The 27,413-nt window shown below is 37.3% G+C and overlaps 1 protein-coding gene across 3 annotated transcripts in view; it reads left to right on the top strand.

The window, feature by feature from the left end:
• Positions 1-27,413, top strand: part of MAP3K5 (mitogen-activated protein kinase kinase kinase 5) — a 204,624-nt gene that overhangs the window by 119,955 nt on the left and 57,256 nt on the right. For all 3 annotated transcript variants that reach the window (XM_081293968.1, XM_081293967.1, XM_081293969.1), the window contains exons 11-14: positions 2,571-2,678; positions 10,960-11,009; positions 13,341-13,436; positions 17,068-17,149. In XM_081293968.1, coding sequence (XP_081150094.1) covers positions 2,571-2,678; positions 10,960-11,009; positions 13,341-13,436; positions 17,068-17,149 — 336 coding nt within the window. The remainder of the gene's footprint in view (positions 1-2,570; positions 2,679-10,959; positions 11,010-13,340; positions 13,437-17,067; positions 17,150-27,413) is intronic.

The raw sequence follows: 27,413 nt of genomic DNA, 5'->3' as shown, positions 1-27,413 counted from the left end.
TATTTGGGTAGTCATTTGTGACTACGTCTGGAATTTGCCATCTGTGCTCACTGCATAGAGAAAGGAGGCTCTACTATGTTTCTGTATTGGCCGTGTGTTTTGTGAGTAGCATCCTGCTCTGTGGCTCACACCTCTCAAGGCTGCATAGTCTTGAGACTTGAATGGGAGGATAACTTTATTCTTCTTTTGAAATGGATCTGATTAAAACCTAGGTTGTCCTATATGAGAAAACATTTACTGAGTCTATTTCTTATTTATCTCCTTATCATAATCTGTTCTCATTCCTCCAAGAAGTTAACTGTGACCCTGTGCATAAGAAAATGACAGTTTATTTGCAAATGATTTGAATGGCCCTACCCTTTGTTATTATTTGGATTCCGTTTCAGCTATTCCTTTTCCTTAGCCATCTTTTTCTTTCCTTCTCACATTGAAAAGTTTGGAGACCCTGAACCTAATGTCAGGAGAGAGGAAGAGGAGGGGAGTGGTCTTTGTGAGACCGCAGGAATTCTGACATATAACCCTATTTAATGCTCTTCTCTGTAGTTTATAAGCCGTGCCCTCTTCTTTTCAGCTGCAGAGATGCACGTGAAGTTAGCAGTAAATTATAATGTTGACCCATATAGAAGACAACGAACCGAATACAAGAGTATTATGTATGCTGTAAGCAAGTTGTGTCTAGCTCTATGGCTTTGTCGAGTAGCCTCCTTTTCCTTATCTTTCCTCAGCCTTTCTGTGACCTCTGTAATATATGCTACACATTCCTTACACTTTGTCATTTCAAGGGCAGATCAAGGGCTCAACAAATGTTAGACAGTGATAAATGTAGCCATACTTTTATTCCCTGTCCCAAGTTAGGAAGACATAGTTCATCTATTAGGAATATTTGAGGTGACAATAAAGACGTAATTTAACCAGAAAGGAGTCAATCTGGGACTGTGCTTTTCTGTGGCTAAATAGTGTGCTCACAGAATTAGGAAATAAGATCTATTCTGATTTGTCAGGAAGGAGACTTGGATCATGTTTTGGGAAATCCATTTCTTAATTCTCTACTATTTGTTGTAATTTAATAAACACTTGGATCCTCAGATGTGAAAACACCATTTCTGCAGTGCTTAGATTGAAAATTGATTTTCAGTATTAATCAATGGCTCTCTTAACTCACTTGACTGGAATTAGGGTCTTGACTCACCTAGTGAGTGAGTGTGTTCCTGAGTCAGTTTGTCCTGCCTTGGGCGCTCAGTGTGGGTTTATTTGTGGTATGGCCTGTCTTATTTTCACAGCGACAGCCTGACCAAGAATTTGAGCTCTGAAAATTTTTTATACTCAAAGAGTAAAGAAAATTTTGGTTTTTTTCTAGGGCCCTTTCTCTACTTCTCTGTACATTAACTTACCTAAATGTATGGGAGTGATAAATTTAGAGTAAAATGAGTACATTGGGTTCACGCTATGTGCCGAGGACCAGTTTTCTGACCCAGATTTTGTGCTTTCTTGCCCAGGCTGCATTTTATGTTTTAATGTATCGTGAGTCTGTAATTTTTTGTGATGAAGCCCTAGATAAGCTTTCTCTTTCACTTTTATTTGGTAAACTTGCTTGATTCAAGAGTAATTCTAAAAGTAATTTTCTTGTGTTTTAAGCAGTGGAATACAAAGAGCTAATCACAGTTTTTCTATAGTGAAGTACTGGCTTTTCATTTTTTTTTTTTAAATACTCTTACTGAAGTCTGTATTAAAAATGTGGGTCTTTAAAGCTTCTGTGTGAATAGGTAAGAATTATTATAGTAGCTCTGAAGCCAGGGCATGTATGGTATTTTAATGTTCTTTTCTGGTGTAAGAAATTAGTAATAATGTAATAACTTCATGCAGACCTTTGATACAGATTCTCAACTTATCACATACTCTTTGTAAATCTCCAAAACAGGAGCAAATTTTGTCTTTTTCTCTCACAAGGCTAAATATATCATTATTGGAGATGCCAGTTTTATCTTGAAGTCAGTGCAAACACATTTTTATTACTTTAGGCAGTTATGTCTGTTTTGGGGGTTTATATATATAAAACTTTCAACAATAACCAAAATTATTCCTGGATCCTTTTACGTGGACATGAAAACCATACTACTACCTCTTTATGATAAAACGTGACAGCAGAAAACCTAAAATAAGTATGGGACATTCTATGTATGGAATTTATCTGTGCACAGAATTGCTTTACCATGTTTCTGCCTTTCTTTGACACATTTGTATTTATAGAACTAGCTTATGTATTGCACGACCAAGTATAAGCTTTTAAATATATATCATTAGTAGTTTGGACTAATGTTTGGATTTTAAAATTTTATTTCCAAGTTCATTAGCAGTAAGAGGTGATATATTGTTGACCTTATGATAATTGTATAATATCATTCAATGCTGAGAGGAGTCATAGGACTCATCAGAAGTTAAATGGGTTTCTCTAGCCAGGATCTATAGCCTCAGCCTATCATCTCCCACGCTGGTGCTGGGTGGTTGTAGCAGCTCCCAGAGGTTTAAATCTTCAGTCACTGATGTGAGTTTCTTTCCTTTATCTTCCCGAGGTATTAATATTAGAACCAACCAAAATCTATCAGCCTTCGTACTTATCTATCAACAATGAAGTGGAGCAAAAGACGATATCTATTTGGCACGTGCTTCCTGATGACAAGGTAAATTATGCAATTATTAAGATAAGAGCATTAGTCATGAAAGACTTTACTTCCTTCTAGTATTTACCTATTCCAGCAATTGTCTGTGTTAGTTAAGAAGAAACAGCTTGCCTCTATTTGTCTTGCCATAAATATATTCTGTATAATATAGTTTGTTACATTTGGGTTATGAATTTTGCTCAGCTAATAAAAAATAATTGAACTATTTGGATTTTTATTGTAGATGGCATAACCATTTGGAGTGTACTCAAAACTGGACTGTTTCTCTGGTTTTAAAATTCATGCTGTAAATTCTGTATCAAAGAACTAATACTTGAAATATATGTTGTAAATGGTGCATCTCTTAATTCGTGGGAACCTTTTAGAATCATGCCACTTTTGTTTTTACACTGATACATTAGAGTTATCATTACATCTAGCTGTTTGGTTATCTAAGTAACTGCCAAGTCTCCGGTTAGCCACTGCCTCAGTGTGTGTGCACAGAATGAAATGGACTGTGCTCACTTGTTATCAGAAGGACCTTAAGCACTCTCATTTCTGCTCTTAGTAATAATATGGACAACCCTTTCTGCTACTTGATTTCATCAGTTTTGATGCATGTACAAATCATCCTACTATTTTTTTTAATAGAATCTTTTCAGGACCTAACCAGCACACAAGATAAACCACAGATATGAGAGAAGTCTTGGGGGAAAAGTAGTTCATTTTTAATAGTAATCTTGGGGAAAATAGTTCATTTTTAATAGTACTCTTTGGTAATTGCTTTCCAAAATACCTTATAATTTTCTTGAAACTACATTCTTGCACATAGTCACTCAGCAGGTGTTTATTGAGCACTTATTCTGTGCCAGGTACTACCAGCCACTACATTAAATGATAGGGAATCATTTGTGTACAAAATAAGTAAAATTCCTGCCCTCATGATACTTTCTGTCTACTCAAGGCAGCAGTAATCCAATCAGTAAAACAAAGAGGTATGATTAATGGTGATAAGGGAAAAAATAAAGCAGGATGTGGAAGCAGGAGGTCTGTTTGGGAGTATGAGGTTACAATTTTTTTTTAAAATATGGTTTTTGAGTCATTAGACCTGGATTTAGATTCTGTCACGGCCCTTGGGCACCATGGCTTCCCCAAGCTTCAGTGTCCTCATCTATAGAATGGGATGATGATGAAGATGACGACCATCATCATCATCATCATCACCACCACCTCAAAAGATTTTTGTGAAGATCAAACAAAATCATGTAGGTAAGAGTGCATCTCATTATAAAAATTACCTGATATATTTGAACAGTAGTAACAATCACAGTGATAAAATAACTGCTTTGTACGTGTTAGGACTAAACCCTCTTTTTTGAAACCTACAAGTTACACCATGGGAGTAATATTTGAGAGGTTGTTCTTGTACCATTCAGGCACAAATCCAGCAGTGCACAAGCCCTGGCCATCATGAGTGAGGTATATTGTATTGGAATTTTTTATACTTAAGAGTGAAACTTGGGCACATAACCTTTTTCTGAAGATCTCTGTGTGATTCTGATTTGCAGCCGTGGTTGAGATCAACTTTAACAGGGGTTGCAGGCATATCAAATTACTCAATTGTAATTCTGACTAAGCTGGCTCCAAGGGACAGTGTTTTTCAGAGTGTGGTTCCCTGAAACGTCAGCATTTTTCAAAGTGTGGTTCCCTGAAACGTCAGCATTTGAGTCATCTATAGAGCTGATTGATGATGCAAATTCCTGGTCTTCATGTCACAACCTACTGAAGAAAGTCTTAGACTCACATGTAGAAACCATCACCTCAGGACAATGAACAGGAAAGTCAACACAGCTTATCTATAATCTATCAAGAAGAATGTCATATGCTCTGAGTTGTCCATCTCAATTGGGACAGACCCTTCCCAGATGTCAGTGAGGGCCAGGCTTGTGACCTCTATCGGAGCAGCAAGAAGTCACCTGTCACAGTGCTATAGTTTTTAGAAAAAGTGATGTTTTTGTGTTTAAAATGAACAGACAGATACTGAACAGCACCCAGAAAGCATTTTTATTTGTATTTTAAGTTGTCATGTTTGGATAAAATTGATCATGTTAAGTTTTGTAATAACATGACCATGGAGAATACCATCCATTTTCAACACCAAACCTGTGTAGCAGCATTGAGAAATACACTGTGGCATATTTCAGCATCGTGGTCTTTTTCAGATCCAGTATGTAGAAGATTCTTCTCTCTAGCACTTCCACAAGACTATTCTGCCCCAGTTCTACCAAAATTTTAGAGATACTCCATTAACAGATTGAGGTAACTGAGGATCTTTACCCAATAAGCCCCATATAACAGATTTCAATATTGCCACTAAAAGCGGTGTTGTAAATTTCAGTTTCATCATTAAGAGTGCCAGTGACATAGATACTAACACTTGAATCCAGGCATAGAGGTGCATGCCTATAATCCCAGTGACATGGGAGAAGGAGGCAGAAGGATTGCAGATTTGAGTCCAGCCTCAGCAAGTTAATGAGACTCTAAGCAACTTAGTGAGAGAACCTGTGTCAAAATAAAAATTTAAAGGAGCTCTGGCTGTAGCTCAGTGGTAAAGCACCCCTAGCTTCAATCCCCAGTATCAGAAACAAACCAATAACCACAAAAAAAAAATTGCAAAAAAAAAAAAAATCACAATACTTACTCATAGCAGACAACTTCATTGATAACAAACTTTTAGGTAAGAGATGGCTTCCCACTACAATTCACATTTTCTTGGTGAACTGACAGGGGAAAGCCTTTCAAAGAAGCAATTGGCCCAACAAATTATGTTTCCAATATATGAGGTAAAGAGACCCCACCTGAAGCATTGTGTTTCGCCTGAGGAAGCACTGTTGAGATACTGGTAACATTAGGGCCTCGTGTCTGCAAGCATTTTTTGAGTTCTGTGGACCTTGTAACTGTTCTGGTTTTTGGGAAAGGTGATATGTTCTTGGCCTAGGAAGTTCAGTGAGGAGGAAGAAGAGTGAGGCATGGCCTCCTGAGACAAGGCTTCATAAAGGAACCTGGACTTGACCATGAACTGGTGAAAAAGTAAAGGGGTGAGGGAAGACAATCCAGTTAAGAAGGGAGAATTCCAACAAAGGCACCCTGCTGAAAGCAAACATGGGATCTTCCGGGATGGAAGGAGCCTGCCTGGCCACAAGAGGAAGGTGTCAAGGGTGCTGGACGATAGAAAACAATGCAGTGCCATGTGAGCTAAGAATGTAGACACGTGCAGGTAGAAAACCACACCATGAAGCTTCTGAGAGCTGGCATGAAGTCAGAGTGGGGTAGGAATTAAGAACACAGGTGTGAAGCCTGGTGCCATCCCTTGCTTTCTCTGGGACTTGGGCAGTCCATTTAAACTCCTCATGGTGTACTTCTTGTATATTATAAGGAGAATAACAGTACCTCGTTGGATTGCTGTAAAGATGAGGGGAGATCATTATTGTAAATCATTAGCACAGGGCTAAATGGCATGGAACAAATGCTCAATAATGGTTGCTCTTATAGCTGTAAGATTTATTGGAACTTCACAATAGAGTTCAGAAATCTTGGCCTCTAGAGGATCACAGGAAGACTGTTAGAAGAACTAGCTAGAAACAAAGCAGGTAGAACACTTGGACTGGAATGATGTGATTGTGGCCACAGAGGGATAGACAGGTAATTTGGAAAGAAAAGCATATGACTTAATCACTCATTGAAGAAGAAGAATTAAAAGAGGAAAAACTGTGAAGTTAACTCAGATTTCAATCTCACTGATAAAACTGGCAGGGGGTTTAGAAGAAAAACGTGAGTTGTAGAGGAATCATTAGGAATTTCACGTTGGACTTGTTTAATTGGAACCAATGGCATGACTCTAGGTAGAATCATCCAGAGACGAAATCAAGAATAATCAATGTATCTATATATGCATGTTATTCATATAGCTTTCAAGTATGATGTTTTATTTACATTGTTTTAAAATATGTGTAGACATGTTCTGACATGCTCAGGTTTAGTAATCACCCAGTTGAAACTACAAAAACTAAGGCTAGTTATGAGACCTGACACTATGGATGAGAATAACTGGGAGAGATTGTCAAAAGCTTGCTTGATTGGTTATTCAAGAGCAAGGTTATCCAAGGACACTTGGAAATGGAATGGGGCTAAAGGAATTAGAGATTAGCAAGGCCCAGAGAATGAGTGGACAGCCAGAAAAATTTGGAAGACAGGGGGAAAAAAAAGCTAGAGATTAAGCCAGAGGTTTTTGGAAAGTGAATACTATTTCCAGCTAGTTGTTACTGTGTCCTTCCTGGAGGTTCTCGGTTCATTAAAATGAGCCTTATGTTGATTCTCTTATGCTTTGCAACAGTTATAGAGATGAATTTTTAAGGTGTTAATAAATAAATGGATTAGGATAAAAACCAGTATATTAAGGAGGGTTATAGATTTAGGCTGTGAATTGTCCAGTTTCCATTTTCACCATTTAAAAAATGTTTTTATTAGTATATTATAGTTATACATAATAGTAGGCTTCATTTTGACATAATCATACATGCATGGAATAAAATTGGCTCCATTTTAGTCCCTAGTACTTTCTTTTTCCCTCCCCCAGCCCCTTTCTGTACTCTGCTAGTCTTCTATTTTTGAGTTCTGTGGACCTTGCAACTGTTCTGGTTTCTAGGGAAGACTATGAGCTCTTGGTGTAGGAAGTTCAGTGAGGAGGAAGAAAGTGAGGCATGGTTTCCTGAGACAAAGTTCAATATTTGTTTTTTTAATTGGTGCTTTATAAATATGTATATAAAAAAGTAGAATTCACTGTGTTACATTCACAACATAAAGTTAATTTCATTCTGAAGTTTCCCTCCTTCCCCATCCCTCCTCCCTCTCCCTCAATCTCCTTTCTCTACTCCACTGATCATCTCTCTTCTATTTCCATGGGTTTCCCACCTTTCCCCCTCCTTATATTACTTTGTCTTCTGCATATGAGAGAAAATGGTCATTTCAATTTTAGTTTATGTGCTGCTGAAGCAATTATCTGTTTTCCCCATTTTTGATCAAGAAGAAACATAGTTCCATTATTTCTATTCCCTATACCTTCAGTTCTAAAAATTCTCCTTGTTCATAAATTTAAGTTTTTGTGAATCACTTTTCATTTGGATTTTATGATGATTTCTTTACAAACCCTTGGTCTATCCATAATGTATTCATTACTACTGTCATTTTTCTCTAATTTGTTTTTATGTAGAAGTAGTAAAATTGGAAGGAAGATAAGAAATAAAAGTAAGAAAACTTTATTACTATGTTAGTTTAAAACAAATATAAAACTGTAATTAAATAACAGATAAGCTACCAGCTTAATAGATCTTATACTAAACAGGAAATGGATTGTTTTTGATATAGAATGTCTTAAATTTTTTTTTCTAAAAGCAAAACCAGAATGTTGATTTTTATTTATCATATTTATTTCTTTATACCTTATCTCAATATTTTCACTCCAAAGTGGGGAATGAACAGTTCCATGAATTAGCACATACTTTAAAATGAAATTTTTTCAAAACTCTAAGCATGTTATATACCAGTTTCCAGGAAGTCTTAGAAGTCCCCTGTACATTCAAGGGCAAAATTAATTGAATGCAATTCTTTTACCAGTTCTCCCATAGGTGCTTTCCTCTTAGTCAATCAGTACTTGAGGAATGCCTACCCTGGGTACTATGAAAGAAAAACCTAGATTGAAGGATGACAAGTTATTTGCAAGATACTTTATATGATGGTTATCTAGAATTCCCTCCTTTTAGGATTGGACTATCTTGGCCTGTTCTGTGGCTTCTTGAGTACAGGTAGTAGGTAGCAGGTAGCAGGGGCCCAGGAGAGTAATAATGTTGACCCTCCTACCTCCCAGGTTCAGCCAGTGGCCACTCAGGAAATGTGTGAAGGGAGCTTCCATGTTACGATAATTGTAGGCTTGCTTACAACTACAAAACTCTCAACTGAAACAGCTTTAATAATAAGGAGATGCTGTTTTATATTACAGGAAATTCCGAGATGGGGTCATTCTGAAGGGGATGTAAATGTCAGAATTCTGAGTTGATTTCTGTACTCTTGTCTGTCCTCTCCCTCAAGCAGTGCCTCACAGACAGGGTCGTAGTGAGAAAGGGCTGGCTCTTCTTCATGCCAAAAGTTGTATCAGTCACCAGCAAGGGAAATGGGCTCACCATGGTTGATGGAGTCTATTCCGCTTCACCGTACCACCTGAACAAAGTTCAGGAGAAGGAGGGAATGGCCATTGCCTAAGGAACCACTGTGTCTGCCCCTGTGTGATTTCTGTCACCCTAACTCAGTATTAATCTAACTGGGGCATGGGATCTGAGGCTGAACATTTTCTAGAAAATGGTGCCTTGTTGGGGCTTACAGGGGCTAATTATTGTTCTGCCTCTGGCCCTGCCTTTTTAAACCCAGATTCTCAGAGAGGTCTCATGGGTTGGCTTTGTAGCTCACCAGTGCCTCTGTGTGGTGAGTCCTTCTAGTAGGGTAGGTGGGAAGGGCGGCCTTGTTAATCATTCTAGGTTGGGCCCTGGACTTGATACCACTGAAATGGAACAGTTTCCTAGCAGCATAGGCTGTCTTTCAGGAACCTACTATTCTGGAAATGTTCTCCTTTCCTACAGGCCCAACCCAGTCAACCTTGGAAATCTCTTTTGGTTGCTCTTCAGAGCAGGGCTGACAGGAGATTGAATTACTGGTGCTGTCGGTCAGTGTTTGCTGGTTCCTGTGTTTGGTGGTTATTTTGCGCACTGCCCATCCAGTTCTGCCCTTATCCCCCACCTCCTCATCCTGAACGTGGCCTTGGAAAGCAGCTCAGTTGTAGGCTCTGAGGATAAAGCTGCATTGTATGCAAGTAGTGTACGGGTTACAGCTACAGTTCCTGGAGCACAGGGAGATTTATAAGTTCACCTGAGGCCAGCAGGATTTAGAAGCAACTTTCCGAATTACCAGTCAGGCTGCAAGGCTGCTATTTTAGTTTGCCTCCCTGTGCACTCTGGTTAAGAGAGCCACATTCTGTGAGCACTCTTCTGTAGAGTCTTTCCTTCCTGGACTTCATGGACAATAAAATCTGCTCTAAACTAATTCAGGTCACATTGCTTTTACTTGTCTGATGTGCTTGAAACTAGTAAATCTGTATCAGGCTTGAGAGAAACTGTTTTGTTTTGTTTTGTTTTTTTACTTTTTAAGTTCCAATAGCCATAGCAAAGAACTAGGGTCTGTGGATAGAAATTGTGACTTTTTTGAGTTGCTTTGCCAAAGAGAGTTCTGGGCCATCTCAGAGCCCCCCAAGACTTTAACCCATTTCACAAGCCCAGCCAAGACCTCAACCTCCAGGCAGTGTGTGGGTAGGAGCTTGTTTTCCTGATTGTTTGACATTTCCATAGTTGAATTTCAGTGTGAATTTCTTATCATATAAATACTTGCTAAATATAGGCCCATATCAGCTGCTTTATTGTTATCAAAATATTTATTATGGTATCAATTCATTTTGTTGTTGGACAGTTTTTATAGACAATATGATTTATCTTGGAATTTATTTAATTTAAGGATAAATGAATTTGATAATAATTGTAACTTAGTAGTAAACTCAAGAAATAAATTCTCACTTTTTTTAGGTCTGGACTCAATGAATCACCCATATCTATCATGATATTAAAGTTTTTGTGTTCAAACTTTATTAATGTGTTGAATTTTGCATAAATTTGGTAATAACACAGCATAGTTATAATGACATTATGTCCATGTGCACACATTGCTCTATTGATATCTGAAGCAATAGACCCATTGGTTTACTTAGAAATTTTACTTATAGATAATTTAGATGTAATTATCTTTAAAACCTTGCAGTTATTTTATTCAAATTAATGTCTTTCTTTTTCAGAAAAGAAATATTGCTGAACTATAATCATTGAATTACCTGATCCCTTGGTTTTTTACTTGAAAAATTAATGTACAACAATACATTAAAAATCAGGCTTCAGAATTTAATGAGAATAATTCTCCCAGGCTCTTTTGGAAGCGATTTTATTGAAGTACAGGAGTTATTAAGTAAACCTCACCCTTGTGACTTAAGAATGAATTGCAACTTCCATATGATAATTTGTTCATGAAGAATTGAGCACCAGGAAAAATGACTCTGTGTATTGTTAAAAATAATAAAACAAAATTATTTTCATTATGTTAAGTTCACTTTGGATGACTCAGTATTTTTTGTTGTTGTTTTCCTATGTTCTAGAAAGGTATACATGAGTGGAATTTTAGTGCATCCTCTGTCAGAGGAGTGAGGTAAGTTTCCTTGGTACATTTTATTCACTTAAAAGATATTTTTCTGGACTATTTATAGCCTGACTAGGACTTTTATTATGAGTTTAAAGTCCAAAGCATTTCAGGAATCCCTTCAAATGATGGAAATGCCCAACCTTCTTAAATCTCACTGTTTCCATTGTGAAAGGATTTTCAACAAGATGTTCACTGTTTGTGGAATTGACTCTTGAGTTTGTTGCCTGCTTAAAATATGGTGACTTTGGGGTAAATGTGAACTGTGGACCAGAATCAAGTTGTAGATAAAAGGGAGCTATGTGGAGGTCCTCTTGAGCCGATTGAGTTTTTGGCTTATGTTATAGGATGGTTTTCTGTTCCTTTTGGTGACCTACCCCCCCTCTGCCCCCACGTAGATCCAAAGCACACAGTACATCTACCAGCTTGTGTCCTGTAGGTAACAGGAGATCATAGGGAATCCACTTTTTAAAACTCTTCCTAAGGTCACTGTTGAGGCAGTGTTAGAGTGACAAACTTCGGTTCTAACATAGCTGCCACAATATGGCTGTTATAATGCCAGTGGCTCAGAAAATATCATTTCTTGGGAATTAGAAATAGGATTATTTTTTCAAATCAAGAGTCACAGATTACATGGCTAAGTATTTGTTAGACAGATGCTCATACTAAACCAATTCTTAAAAATTCCAAAACAAATTTAATTGTGTTTTCTACAATTTATCCCCATGTAATAGAAATGGAAGGCAACAGATTTCTGCAGGCCAGTTATGCAACATCCTGTTGCCTTTGGAACAATAGAAATCGGCTTTGTTAGAGCATGAACTGGTAGAGCAGTCTGAGTCACCAATAATTTTAGTTTGGCTGGTAGAATTACCTGTTACCTCATGAGTGATCTGAACAGAAACAAGCAAGATTATGGACTGATTCATTATATGTCTTTCCAATCAATTCCTTCTCAAATTAAGCTTTCCTCTCTTAATATTTAATTTAAAACCTAGTCATTAGCAAGGCACTCATTATTTATTGCTGTATTTTTAAGCAATCCATCTGGTATAGTAGATGCAAATTCCACTTTATCAGATCTGTTTTCCAATTAATTAATTTTTGTAATTAAGTATGGCAGCTTTATGATTATGATTTATAATATGTGCGTAGCATGCCTCCATCTGCTGTTGCTGGCTTAGATGCTGGGACACTTGAATTCTAGTCTGTGTATGGCTTCAGAGAGAACTAACTTTTCCTGGCTTCCTTCTCTATAAAGAAGAGATGACAAACTATGGACAAAGTCCAACTAGGTCAGCGGTTTATCTTGCGTCACCCCAGAACTTGCCCAGATCAAGTCAATGAGCATTGAAAACTAGCTATGTGCCAAATGTTGAGTCCTAGTCTGCAGAGGACACAAAAATGCCTGAGGCATGAGCTCCTCTCTTGAGCTCACAGTCTAGCAGAGAGGGGAGCAGACACTTCACAACTATTGGCAATATGGTATGTGATGATCAATGATAGAAGCACTCTTAGAATAGAAGTGCAAACCCTTCTGTTTAGGGTAGAAGTAGGGCAAGAAGAAGGGGTAAGGTCTCAATAGGACCTTAAATGATGATTAGAATTTTACTTTAAAGAAAAAACAAAAAAAGATGTGCATTCCAAATTGAAGAAATAGCAAAGCAAAGGCATAACATTAGGATCAAATACGGTGCACTGCTTGTTCTTATAAAGTTTTATTGGAACACAACTGCAATCATTCGTTTTCAAAATCTGCTTCCATGCTCCAATAGTAGAATTGAGAGTCTGGTTCACAAAACATAAGATAACTATCTGCCCATTACAGAAAACGTTTGCCAGCTCCTGGCATAAAACAGAAGTTCAAAACAAGTGCTATTCTGCATTTTTTCACTTCTCTAAAATCTCTGAAGCTATGAAGGTGATTTGCTATCTCCACAAAGTGCCTTCTTAGGCACATCTTATTCTCATTTCATTGTTCTACAGAATCACCAAGGTCAGCCAATCAGTTGGTATTTGTACGTTTCCTCCCAGCACACAGATTATTGCTACATTGAATAGGCCATCTTTGCATGCTAAATGGAAGGGACATGTAGTTTATATGGGCTTATCATCCCCCAAAGCAGCAGAAATGAGTCAGAGGACAATTCTCAGAATAGGAAACAGTTTTTGTGTTATGGTACGGTGAATATCACTTTGTAAGATGCTATTTATGACTTTTGGTTATAAACAACATTGTTGTCATAATTGGGATTGGATATAAAAAGTATTTAGTTTTCATTACAGTTCCATGAAAGTATTACTGATTCCCTGAATAATGCTATTCTGTTGTTGTTTCAGTATTTCTAAATTTGAAGAACGATGCTGTTTTCTTTATGTGCTTCACAATTCTGACGATTTCCAAATCTATTTCTGTACAGAACTTCATTGTAAAAAGTACGTATTTATCATTATGTGTTAAAAAAAAGACTGTTTAAACTTGATCATTATTTTAAGTCACAATTGAACATGTAGCCCCTGTAGAGAATTCATGGCTGTATAGTTATATAAATACTTTATTTGGGCTAATATTTTATAATTATATGGTATGGTATGCAGTTAGAAAAATTTAATATTTTCTCTTTAATAAATTCAGCTTTTTCTTAGTTGTAATTTGTTTCCCCATAGATTAAAAAAATTTAAAAATGTATTGTTATATTATAATAAACATAATTCTGGGATTTATTGTGACACATCTATACATGCACATAATATAATTTGTTCAAATTCATTCACTAGTACCTCCCCTTTCCCTCTCTGGTCTCCTTTCTCTACTGGTCTCCCTCCACAGATAAAACACTGCCCAAGACTTACTGGTTAATTGTTAAATACTGTGTCTTATTTTTAAAGTGCTCACTTATTACATGTAATTACCAAGATTTTTGTTCTTACATTATTTTGAATAATCTCCCTGTTGTCTGTTGAATAATCTCACTGTTGTTCACTGGCATGTGGTTTTTAACCCTAGCTCATATTAGAATCACCTGGTGAGTACTGAAAAAGTACCTGGCCCAACCCCAGAGTAATTATAATGGGTTTTCTGATGGGGGCATAGCTTGGGATAAGAGCCAATGATTTGATCTATACCAATAAAAAAGATAATCCAAAAAGCCATGAACTGCCTTGTATGTTCTTGTTAATCTGCTTTGGTACGTTTCTCTTGGACTAGTTAAATACTTCATGTTCCTTTAGAACACAGTGACTGACTGTGAGGAAATAGAGAAGTGAGTAACAACTTAGTAGCCAAAGTGTAAGTGAAGCCAGTTTGGACTTCTATTTTATTGGGGATTCTTATTAAAACAATTGCTATTTGACTGCATTTTAAATGACTGATATGCTAGCTACAGTATACAGTTATTTGTTTTGTCTTTGTGCCAAAAAAAAAAAAAAAAAGGTTGCTTAGGCTACAATTCTTGACGAGATTTTTATCATCATTATTGCAAAATGTGTGGCAAATAGACTTGGGAATAAGAATTCCTAGCTCATGTATGGTCTTATTTTCTACTTACACATAAATTCTCAAGGCAATTGATTGGTTTCTATGATAATAATAACTAAGATTTCTGGAGTGCTTATCCCAGGCCTAATATCTATTTTAGTCTTCAAACTCTATTAATCTAATAGAGTTAATATTTTCATTGATAAGATTAATGTAAATAGGATCATGGAGACTTTAGCCTAAAATCATATAACCAAAAAGTATAAAATTGGATATTTGAACCAGGCACACGTGACTCTAAAGTACAAGCTTCTAAAATTTACACTGGACTCCCACCTCACTTTCTTATATTCTGCTTAGAGATGATCATATTGAAAATTTTGCATTAATGTTTCATGCATGTTTTACCTCGGAACTTAAAATTAATCTTTAAAGCCATATATTTTTTTTAAAGTTTGTTCACTTTCTTGTTCTTCTTGGTTGAACTTGCTTTTGTGTCTAACTCATCTTGATATTTAATCTTCATCAGAGCATACTGTTGTTCTCATAATTTGGGGATTTTTTTCTTATCATTGGCCAAGAAACATGTTAGAGGAAAAGGAAAAGTGAGGAAGTAGGCACCATATGTGGACTCCATAAACAGGCTTCAAACTCCAGTATAGATTTTGTTCACTGGCATGTTCTTAGCGGCCACAACAATTCTTGATCAAAGTAGATACTCAGTGAATATTTGAATAGATGGATGAATTAATGGATGGATAAAATAAAGAAATAGGTTCTGAGTTGTGTTAGGCCAATTTCTTGTCACACTATACTCTGCTCTGTTCTTGGCCTATCCTGGCATGACTTCTCTGAGAGGTCATAGCCCTTGAGTGTATGTGGCGCTCCCCTAACTTTATGTGTGTGAACCATCGACATCCATTGTGAATGGACTAGACTCAGGGGACAGTAGGCAAATTTGTTTCTCTCTCTGGTTATATTCCTTGGCTTTAAAATGGTCTCTAGAAATAAAACTTTACAAGAATTCTGAAAGAAAAATGTTTGGGGACTGGGGCTGTAGTTCAGTGGCAGAGTGCTTGCTTAGCATGTGTGAGGTACTGAGTTCAGTCCTCAGCACCACATAAAAATAAACAAAGGCATGCTATCCATCTACAACTACAAAAAACATATTTTTAAATGTTGGTCATCTATCAAAAGAGATGGTTCTATCATATATATATATATATATATATATATATATGATATATATATATATGCCAGTTTTTTTATATATCATATATATATGCCAGTTTTTCCTAGTTCACATCAGTATTTCACAGACTGTATTTATGAGACCCTGTTCAAGCAGAAGATTTACTACTTGTGATCAAATATTACAGTAGCCAAGTAGACACTTCCAAATTTAGAGATACTAGATCTTCCGGAATATTCAGAAAATAGGGGTTTTCTTATGGTTTTTAAACAATAATATTAGCAGCAGCTAAAATAACACTAGTTAATTTTGGGGTTTTTTTGGTACCATGGATTGAACCCAGGGACATAACCACTGAGTCACATCCGCAGCTCTATTTATTTTTTGTTTTGAGACAGGGTCTTGCTAAGTCGATTAGGGCTTGCTAAATTGCTCAGGTTGGCTTTGAACTTGTGATACTCCTGCCTCAGCCTCCCAAGCCACTGGGATTATAGACACTAGCTAATATTTTTATGAGTTAACTATGCTAAACACTTTACAAGTATTACCCAAGATCATCTTCACAGCAGCCTATGAAATAGGTACTTGTATATTTATTGTTTTATAATTAAAGACTCGAGAGGTGCATGTGTTTTTCTGAAATTGTAGAGACACTAATAATCTCATTCTGATATCCAAGTTCTCATTCTTGTCATTTCTATGAACCTGTCTCACCCCATTGTTGTTCTATTATATACTCCATTACTATTGTTTGAAGTTGAGGCATTCAGGCAGACATTTCTAGAAAATCCTACCAACATGTTTTCTTTTTGAAAAATTCTGATTTTTTTTAAAAAAATTACTTAATTCATAGAGACTCTCTTAGTTCTAAATTTTGGCTCCAAAGTCACTTTGGGACATATATTTATACACCATTTTGACTTAAAATTTTGAACTTTTTGTGATTATAAGAGAGTATACACATCCAGAGAAACCATACTTTGAATTTCGACCCTTTCCTGGGCCAGCAATGTGCCATATGGTGGTCTTGCGATTCTGGGCAGCAGCCATGAGCCCCAGCTCCTAGTCAATCCCAGTCTCCAGGGTGACCAAATGGTACTGTGCTGTGCACAGTGTTGCTAGACTTTTTTGGATACAGTTAGTCTATAAATTATGTGAGATATTAAATACTGTTATAAAATTGGCTTTGCGTTAGGTGATGCCTGACTTTTGGCTAATGTTAAGGGTCCTGAGCACACTGAAGGTAGGCTGGGCTAAGCGAGCATTTTTGGCAGGTTAGGTACATTAAATGCATTTTCAACTGAAGGATGGTTTTTTTCAGGATGTTGCCCTCTCATACATGAAGGAGCAGGTGTGTTTATTATTATATGTGTTAAAGATGCCAACTTTCTTTGCAGGTTTTTTGAAATGGTGAACACCATTACCGAAGAGAAGGGGAGAGGCGCAGAGGAAGGAGACTGTGAAAGTGACTCCCTGGAGGTAATGACTTTGGTTTGGGTCCTAGTTTGACAAAGTTTCTCTGTGTATGACTTTTTTAAAACAAACTATTTAAAGCCCTACCGAGGGAGAGGATGGGGTTGTTTGTGGATGTGAGAGTGGTAGTAAGACATGGAGGGACTCAGTCAGAGTTTAAATTTTCCTTTAATGTTAAAAGCAACATCTGGAATTCCTTTGGTTTAAACACTGGCAAGTGCTCACTTGGCAGTACTGAGTCTTGAGGATTTTACTTGCCCGATAGTAACTGTGCCTTATCCAAGAGGGTGTCAGTACCCTCAGTACCCCTGGCCACAGTGCCCACACACATTTCCTTTCTCCTCTGAGATACTTGCAGTTCAGATACACAAAACTTAGTGAAGATTCTGGATGAGAGAACCCTCTGTGTCCTGATTAGTGTACAGAGAACCTGAAGCCATGGAAGAGAATGGAATAAAAGGAGGAGATAAGAACAGTCACCCCAACTGTTATTCACTTCAACCAGAATTCTTTGTTTATGCCTTATAGATATAGCATGTTGCCAGTACCTATTTTTTAGTTCATGTCCATTTTTACTGTCCTGTCTGCTATGTGAAGGAGAACCTTCCAATTTTGCAAGGATTGATGCTAAAGGGTTTGGAGAGTACTGACCCCCAGCACTCCAGCATCTTCAATGTCTGAAAGAGTCAGGCTATGACTCTAGATCACCATTCTCCCCCAAGTCCTCCCCAATGTTTGACTTGGGACAACACTCTGAATTTAGGTGTCTTAGTCCATTTGGGCTACTATAATAAAATACTATAAACTATTATAAATGCTTATAAACAATAAAAATTTGTTTCTCACTCTTCTAGAGGCTAGGAAATCCAAGATCAATGTGCCAACAGATTCAGTGTTAAGTGAGGGTCTATTTCCCACAGTCACAGCCTTATTGCTATATTCTCTCATAGTAAAGGGGACAAGGTGGCTCTCTGTGGTCTTTTTTACAAGGCCACAAATGACAGCTCTGTCCTTATGAGCTAATCACCTCACCAAAGACCTCCCATCTCCTAAAACCATCACCTTGGGATTATGACTTCAACATGGGAATTTTAGGAGGACACAGTCTGTCCATATTGAAAATTACATTTTTAATGTTAAAGTAAAATGGAAAAAACTATATATAGATCACCAGCTGATTGGTAAACTTATTAGGTCACTTTGATAATGTCACCCATACACTAAATTTTTGTAAAAATACTGAATCAGTAGGGTAATTAATCATTGAGCAAAATGTAAATATAATAACCAATTGCTAACTCAGGCTGTGGTAACTATACTAGACAATATTTGTTTGCACAATTGATCAGATCAACAGTTTGGGAACCCCATTCTAGGAACTGAAGTATTAATTGCCTTAGAATTTCTGATGAATTTGGCTGATTTTTCCAAACTTCAGCCTCCTGCAATATAAAGAGGGGGAGGAAGATTACTTTTCAAAGAGTTATCAAGAGGATCCAGGATCAAGATCCTCTGATCTCTATATATCTATATCTATCTATCTATCTACCTATCTGTCTGTCTGTCTGTCTGTCTGTCTATCTATACATACATACATACTAAAAAGTATAATCAGTGGGCTTTGTAAAAGGTCCTTCTCAGCCAATAGCAAACACTGTAACCAATTAAATAAAGAGAGAAATGTTCAGATTTCTTCCCAGGAATAGCCAGAGTGTTTTAGTAGATTACTTATCTCACTTTATATAACCAGTTGATATAATATTGTTCTGACTCATCAAAACACTCCTAACTTGCCTTCTTTAGTATATACAAGGATAGTATTATTATTTTAATGTTAGACAACATACATATATTTCTCTCCTTATATTTCATTAGAATAAATTAAAATCTCTGGCAGAATGACTTCTACAGTATTCTCAATGGGTTTTATAGCCTGTACTAAGAATCCAGGCATCCTTGTGTTTAGTGTTTGGGCTTAGTTGGCCATTATGTCACAGCTGGTGATACTGCTGCTGTTTCTTTCATGGTCTTCTGTTAGTATAACATTACTGAACAATTACAGTGATACTCTGGGCAGAAGGAGGTGAAATCCTCTTGGCTCTTCCTCTCAGTGTCCTTCTCAGCCATAGATACAAGTTATTAAGACTTAGCTTACATTTTTGCATAAGTTATGATAATTATCCATTATATTTCTTAGATATTTAAATATTTTCTATTTAAATTATTTTATCAGTTTGCTAAATAGTTGACTTAAATGGATTCTTAATTTCATTACCTCCAATTGAACTCCAACTTCACCCTGTGAATGATATAGTTCCTCTACTTCCCATTCTTTTTACTGCAAACAAGAAAAATTATTTTAGTTATCATCTTTACACCATGAGTAAAATTTGTGTGCAGAATAAGTATTTTCTGATCCTTACCTCAACTGGAGATGGAACCTAAGTCATTTCAATACCCACACCATTTGTTCTTGAAGCCTTTGAGTCTATAATAAAATAAAAATAGTAGAAGGGATAGACCATAGAGAAATGCTCTTTACTGTTTCTCTCTTCACTTAAGGTGATATTAGCATTCAGAAAACATTAACCATTAATGTGATTATATAAATTATGAATCTGAAGTTAATTCTTAGGTTTCTTGGCATTTGAAAAACTTCTTAGAAGCCCAGGTTAGCTAGGACCTGCTTTTCTTTCTTTGAAGTAGTGAATTGCAGGGTGGATTCAGCCTCCTCTGGTCCTGACCTTCCTCCAGCAGGTCACATCTGGCTCTTCTAGAGATCTCCAGGCAGAGGGCAGGAGCCTAGGTTCTGCTTCTCACATTGGAAGTAATCAGATTTGTACAAAGTTTTGCTGAGCTAAGATGTTTTCATTCCTTAGATTAGAGTTGAACAAGACTTTTAAGGTCCTTTCCAGCTTTGTTATTTAAAATATTTTTCAAGATTAGTACAAACTGTACAAGGTTGTTTCAAAGATAGATCAAAACCACATTTCCAAGAAGGACTTTTCTGCTTTTATTCAGAGACAGTCCTTTTGATTCAAGGCCTTGTATTTTGACTCAAGGCTGTATGTTGTTGTAGAAGGATTATGAATCTATATTCCAAATAATTTAGTGTTAGTAAATTTATATTGGGTTGTTGAGCTGTTAATAGCCTGCCCTGTGTCTGTGAATTATAGCTGACCTCTAGGGTTTGGGCACTTAGCTGTGGTCCTTATTGTTCTCTGCTTTTCATGCATTCATGAAGAGCAAGGGCATCTACCCAGTAACCTTAGCCAGATTTCCCATAGAACCCTCTACCTCTCATTCCTCATGCCCAATTTTTCCTCCAGCCTCTTTGTGGCATCTTGTCACTTCCCTAATCCCAAGTCTTTATCTCTTATGTGTCCTGACAGTCATCATCAGAGAGATCTCTCATGTGGATTTAATCCTGTGGCTTCCCAAATTTACAGCCTTTCTTGCCGCTCTTTGTAGAATGTCCTTAACTCTCTGGCTCAGACTTACCCTTTCCTCTCCACCGTGTGTCCCAGCAATGTCATACTCCTCTCCACTTCCTGCTTCCAAGCTTGTCAGACAGACCCCCAAATCCACAAGTCCCTCTTATGGGCTGCTGTTCTGCCCCTTCTGGTGACCACACCCTTATTTTTTGAAATCCAACTTTTTCTCCTGAAATCAGTTTTCAACCCCCACTTCCCACTTTTCTGTGTCCTCGTGCCATTTGTGCCAGCTCCTCTCCCCAGCCCTACATACTGTATCATAATTTAATAGCCTGTCCTGTGTGACATCTCAACACAGGACCATGGCTCTGTTTCCCTTTTAATCACCTAGCCATACTTGGTGCCTGGAGTCCAAACAAAGGCAGTTCAGTTAGAAGACTGAGGAGTTTTGAAGTCCATGAGTGACACAATCTAGTTGTTCAATGCCTCAAATTGGGAAGAAAGGGATATGGATTGCAGGGGATGGTGTAGGTTCTGGGGACTGGCTTGAAGGTTGTTTAATCAGTGTTCAGTCAGTGAAAGAATAAATATAATCAAGCTTAACACCAAAACATAGCTATTACTGACACATCTTCTTCTCATCTCTCTTTATTTCCATGAAAAGAAAATTAAGATGCAAATTACTGAGGGCCTTGGGTGCTTAATACAAAATACATTGTTTCTGCCTTCTACCTTCTCCCGAACATATACCCATTCGTTAATATTGCCTCTTTACCCACTTCACCCTCTCTTTTTTCCTTCCCCCTTCCTCCTTTCCTCTTTCTCATGTGCATTCATACCTCACTTTTTTAAATATATATTTTTAGTTTTTTTTTAAATATATATTTTTAGTTTTAAATATATATTTTTAGTTACCCTTATTTTATTTATTTATATGTAAATAAGTAAGAAGGGGAAGAGACAAAGAATTGAACCCAGTGCCTCACACATGCTAGGCAAGCGCTGTACCACTGAGCTACAACCCCAGCCCTGTACCTCACATTTTTTAAAAAAATCAAATTTATATGTGACTGACACAAACCTGAGGTAATCAGAACAGTGTGCCCTGTGAACCTGTTTCTGCGTGGCTTCCAGTGAGCATGGAGAGAATGTTGGCTGCTTGTGGGGTGGAGTGGGGACAAGCAGGATGAAAGGGACATTTTTCCTTTGACTCACACATCTGCAGCATGATGAAAAGACCTCACCATTTCCTTTTCTGATGATTGGCCTCACAAACGTTAGCAAACAGCAGATTTTGGCTTCGAATTCATTTAAATCGGTTGGAATCATCACGTAGCAAATGGGTTTATTTTTCTTTAACATCCTATTTCTATTTTTGTAAAGATCTAAAACTGAACACCCACAGTTACCTCACTGAGAAAATACATCACTTAAAGTGTTGTATGATATGAGTATCAATTTTGTCTTCATTCATTCTTTTGGGAGGAGAAAATAAAATCCGCCTTTACCTCTTCCAACTAATATTCTGTAGTTGGTTGGCTTGCAAATTAATCAACAAAAGGCAGGTTAACAGGGGAAGAGACAAAGTTTATTCATTTAGTCAATGGAAATGAATGAAAGAAACTTAGCATGTGAAAAAGTGGGTCCCCAAAGAGCTTGAGTTCAGGATTTGTATATCATCTTAGTAAGAAGGGGGCTTAGGACTTTAAAGGAAAGCAAATGGCAGCACAGTAATCAGAAACAAGTGGAAAGTACAGAAAGTTTTGATAGTTTCATTTGTGTAATTTCGATTTGAGGGGTCCATCTCCTTTTTAACTGTGAAGTTCTGAAAGGGGGATTCATGGTGACTGTATTTTCAGGAGGTTTTGCTTAAGTCAGCAAAAAGAAGTTTTGAACAATTTTTGTTTCTGTTTTTGTTTCTCTTTCCTGTGGCTGCTGTTCAGATATTTTCAGCCTACGATAATCATTGTTCACAATGGGTGGGTGTATTAATTCATTAATGGATCCCATTAATTCACTCAACGTTTATTGGATAACTGTAGGTAGTTGGCATTACTCTAGATGCTGGGAATTCAGCATAGAACAAAATAAAGAAAAATCCCCACCTTCATCCTAATGAGAGATAATAAACATGAACATGTGAAATACTTAATATGTTAGTGATTGATGTTAGCAAGAAAAATAAAGCAGAGGATTTAGGAAGTTGCAGTGTAGCAGGGACATGCAGTTTTAGATAGAGAGGCTCATTAAGAAGGCTCAGTGGCAGAGCGCTCACCTAGCACGTGCAAGGCCCTGGGTTTGATCCTCAGCACCACATAAAAATAAATAAATAAAATAAAGGCATTTAAAAAGTTAAAAAATAAAGAAGGTGATCACTTATGCCTATAAAGGCAAAGGCAGTCTAAACCCCAAAGAACAATAGCAAAGACATTGTAAATGCCATAATGGAATTAGCAATGTAACCATGTGACAGCCAAGACCTTTTTCTGATGTTTCAAAAGGATAACTGCAGCTTAGTTTGAAATTTGTATTGTTTCTATCATTAATAAAGTTATGGCTTCAACAAAAAGAAGAAGAGAAGATGGTGATCTTTTGGTCCAGTGATGTAGCTCAGTTGTAGAGTGCCTGCCTAGCATGGATGGACCCCTGGGTTTGGTACCCAGCACTGCAAGAAAGAAAAAAAAAAGTAATATAGGTATTTGTACTTGCTGTAGTTGGCATTTATTTATGTTTTGGGCATTATCATATTAAGGAGGCAATAGAGACTGAAAGTTAGCAAAACAGCCCTTTGGGTCCTTGAGGTGATTAATCACCTAATGTAGTTAATTAAGTCCCTGAGGGATGTGTCTGGGTTTTAAAGGTGGTTCTTTCACTGTAGGTCCCTTGGCAGTGCAAGGACTGAATGAATCACTACCTTGTCATATGGCCTTGTCAGTATTATATTCCTAAGCCAATTATCTTCCCAGCACCAGTTTAGATTGTTCTGTGTTGGCAATAAAAAAGGGAGGATTCTAGAAGTATTCCCATCATTACTTTGAAGTGCAATTGTGTCTCCCTTAGCAACAACCTGATTTGCTAACCTATTGCCATAGAAATAAAATGCAAAATATATAAGCATTGTAATAGCACTCTTTATTTTTTTTAAAACGTTCCTTTTCCCCTCCATATTTGTCATTTGACAGACTCTCTCTTTCTGAGTGCCTGACCATAGCTCTGCTTTAGATTTTCTGGCCATCACATACATAAACTTCTGTGACCCACCTTGTATCTCTTTTAACTTCAGACCCACCTCCTATGTCTTTTAACGTCCTTTAAAGCTATATTTTCAATTTCTGTCTTTATCTTGTAAGAATAGAAAGAGGAGATAAAAAAAAAAAAGAAATAAAGCAGTATCTACCCATTGGGATGATTTTATTTAAATCACATTGGTCTATTTTTTTTTTTTTTAATACTAGGGATTGAACCCAGGGGCACTTAACCACTGAGCCACATCCTCAGCCCTTTTTAATATTTTGTTCAGAGACAGGGTCTCACTGAGTTGCTTAGGGCCTCACTAAATTGTTGAGGTTGGCTTTGAATTAGATATCCTCCTGCCTCAGCCACCTGAGCTACTGGGATTACAGGCATGAGCCACCATGCCCGGCTTCACATTGGTCTTATTAAATGTTCTTTTGATTTTGCTTATGACCACTTTCTTGTACAGGAATCAACTTCTGTACCTAATACATAATTGTTTTTTTTTAAAAAATAGTCTTTGGTGGGCTAGGGTTGTGGCTTAGTGGCAAAGCACTTGTTTAGCATATATGAGGCACTAGGTTCGATTCTCAGCACCATATATAAATAATAAAAAATAAAGGTCCATCAACAACTAAAACTAAACAAACAAATAAATAAATAAATAAAATACTCTTTGGATTCTTTAGATTCCTGAGGGAACCTGAAACTTGAGCATCCCCATTAAGGTTTTATGTATTCTTTACTGTGCTACATAAATATTCCTGTTGGCAAAACTACTTCCAACCAAACATAAACTTCATACTAACTTTAAATGTGTTATTTTGGCACCTGGTCAAAAAAATGTTCTGATCACATTTTTATAAACTTATTGATTAACTAAACAAATTACTACTGATCATGTACTGCAACCCAAATATTGCCAAGATAAGGAATAGAGCAATTAAAGATGGAGTCCTAGTTATCAGGGAACCCAGAGTCCAGGAGGAGATACAGACAAGTGGAAAGAGAAGGCAGAGTGGTAGATGCCTGATCATGGCAAGCAAAGGACCTTGGAAGCCCAGCTGACCAGAGCCCAGCTCTGCTCTGGGAGGCCAGGTGGACAGTTCAGGTAAGCTTCCTGGAGCTTGGTTTTGCAGCCTGGAATGGAATTATGTAGATAGGAGCAGCAGCCTGGGTAAGGGCAAAGTCTGGAGAACCTCCTGAGAACTTCCTAGAAGGAAGAGGTGGATAAGAGAGAAGACTGGAAACAGAGGCAGCCTTCAGATCCTGAAGGGCATTTATACTCTGCTAAGGAGGTGGGATTTTATTCCCAAAGCAATAAGGAACCAATGAAGCAGAGACAGTGTTACTGACATGGAAGGCTTACTTTGGAATCTTAGACATTGCAAAGTTCACTGTCGTCTGAATAGAGAAAACATTGTGGAACGGAGCAACAAGAGTGGAGGGGACTGAGAGGCCTGTTAAGGCTCTGTTGAATTAGTACAGAAGAAAAGCCTAATCTGAGGCATTAGCACTGAGGATAAGAAATATAACACGAATTTGTGAGATTTTAAGAAGGCATTTGTCAATCAATTTGTTATAGGGAGTAAAGGAAGGTAAAGAATGGAATCTGAGAGGGTAGTAGTTACCAGATGTGGCTTGAAAAAGCAAGCAGATGTTCAGTGGATATTGACAATATCCTGGAATATCTTTTAATACTGGTGTTTGGGTAATTGAACTAATATTCAGTTTATAAGCCCTTATGCAGTAATAGGGTTCCCCTATAGCATTGGTCATAGAAAGAACACAAGATCTTCAATGTTAGGATCTGGTCTTAAACCATAATTTCAACATTTTCACTGAAAAAGATATTTTTGATCATTTGTAAGTTGAGAGTAATCAGGCTTTTCTCACTATGACACAGGCTTATGACAGCCAAATAAAACAGGTCATTAAAAGTTGGGGATTTTTTTCTTTTATAAAATTGTACTAATATAAGGTGATGGTGATTCTAGGTTCAGAGTTTAGGATTCTGTTTTTTTGAAAGAGCACATTGACAAAACTGACCGTCTTTATTGATGGCCCCTGCTGGGATCCTTCTAGCGTGCAGAGCATTGCAGAGTACAGTACCACAGTATTTGGGTGTGGAGACTTGGGTTCTTTTGGACGGTATGGTTTGAATTCTTCTTATTGTCTCTTTTCGGGAGCCTAGTTTTATCTCTAAGTCTGGGCAAATTGCTGAATGACCCTGATGCTTATTTCCTGCCCCTGAAAACCTCCCTGGTCATCTGCTCTGAACAGGACTGTCTTCACCCTTAACATTAGGTGGTCAGCATAGGAGCATTCTCTAGGGTCCCCCTGAGCACCTTGCAATGGATGCTTAATGTTGCCACAAAGGAAGTAGACATCTCCTTCCCAGAGCTTGGCCTCCATCCCGAGCCAGAGAATGGTCCATGATGGGGAGTCAGGGAATGTGTGTCCCTTTTAGCTCTGCTTCCATTTATAATCTATCTTTGGTATTTTGTAGGTTCCCTGTGTCATATCTGAGTGTGAATTTATTTTTAATCTTTCCTATTTAGGGCTCAGTTCCTGAAAGTTATATTCAATTCTGTCTCAAATCTCTCTGGTCTTTTTTAGATTATCTTACCCTTTCTCATTTTAAAAATCTCTTATTTTATATCTTTATGTTAAATAAATATTGTACACTTTCCAATTTATGAAGTTTTGAGGATCGATATTTGTCATATCTTTTCACAAATGGTGAATTGTGTTCTTTTATATTTAAAATTTTTGGATTATGAGCTCAATTTCAGTGGTTTGCTATTGGTGAGAATTCTGAGTAGCTAGTATGAAGGCAATCTCCCTTTAAAGCGTTTTTGCTTTGTGTCTCCCACCAAGAGCAATTATGAATATTATAATAAGTGCAAATTTGAAGATCGGGTGTGCTTGAAAGTATTCAGGGCAGACGAGGTTTTGCTCATCCAGAGCTTAGTCTGAGATCAACTTTTTCTTTTTATCCTAGTTCAGTGGATTCAATTTTCTAATCTGTCCTCACTAATTTTAGTCCTTTAAGGGCGTGATCTTGTGTGTTCCAGCTCTTTGCCTGATGTAGACACTAGACTATATTTCCTGTCGCCTCTGGGACAATAAGACCCAAGTCACTGGCGAGAGGTTAGCTATGGCTTAAGAGCCACATCCAGCCCAATGACTTACCATGGTAAATACAGTTATTTATTGGAACACAACCATGCCCATTTGTGTACATATCTACTGAGTGGTTTTCTCCCTACAGTGGCAGAATTGAGTTGCTACAAAGACCATATGTTCCCAAAGCTGAAAATATTCACTATCTGGTCCTTTACAGAAAGTATTTGGAAACTCCTGCCCTAGATAATAAAATTTAAAAACCCTACTTTCATCCCCTCCCTTACATCTGGGCTGCAGGAGCCTCCGTTTTTTTGATTATTCTTTAGGATTCCTGTCCCTCTGCATTTGTAGTTCTATTTTTATAAGATTGGAAATGCATTTAATTTTTTGTTTTTCCAAGTGGTGTTAGCAGGAAGTTTCTTAAGTTCTTACTCTACCATACTGCCAAAACAGAGCTTCTCTTCTCCTTTCTT

Source organism: Spermophilus citellus (genome assembly GCF_964194105.1).
Source record: "Spermophilus citellus genome assembly, chromosome: 5".
NCBI classification, from domain to species: domain Eukaryota; kingdom Metazoa; phylum Chordata; class Mammalia; order Rodentia; family Sciuridae; genus Spermophilus; species Spermophilus citellus.
This window is presented reverse-complemented; position numbering and strand designations above follow the sequence as displayed.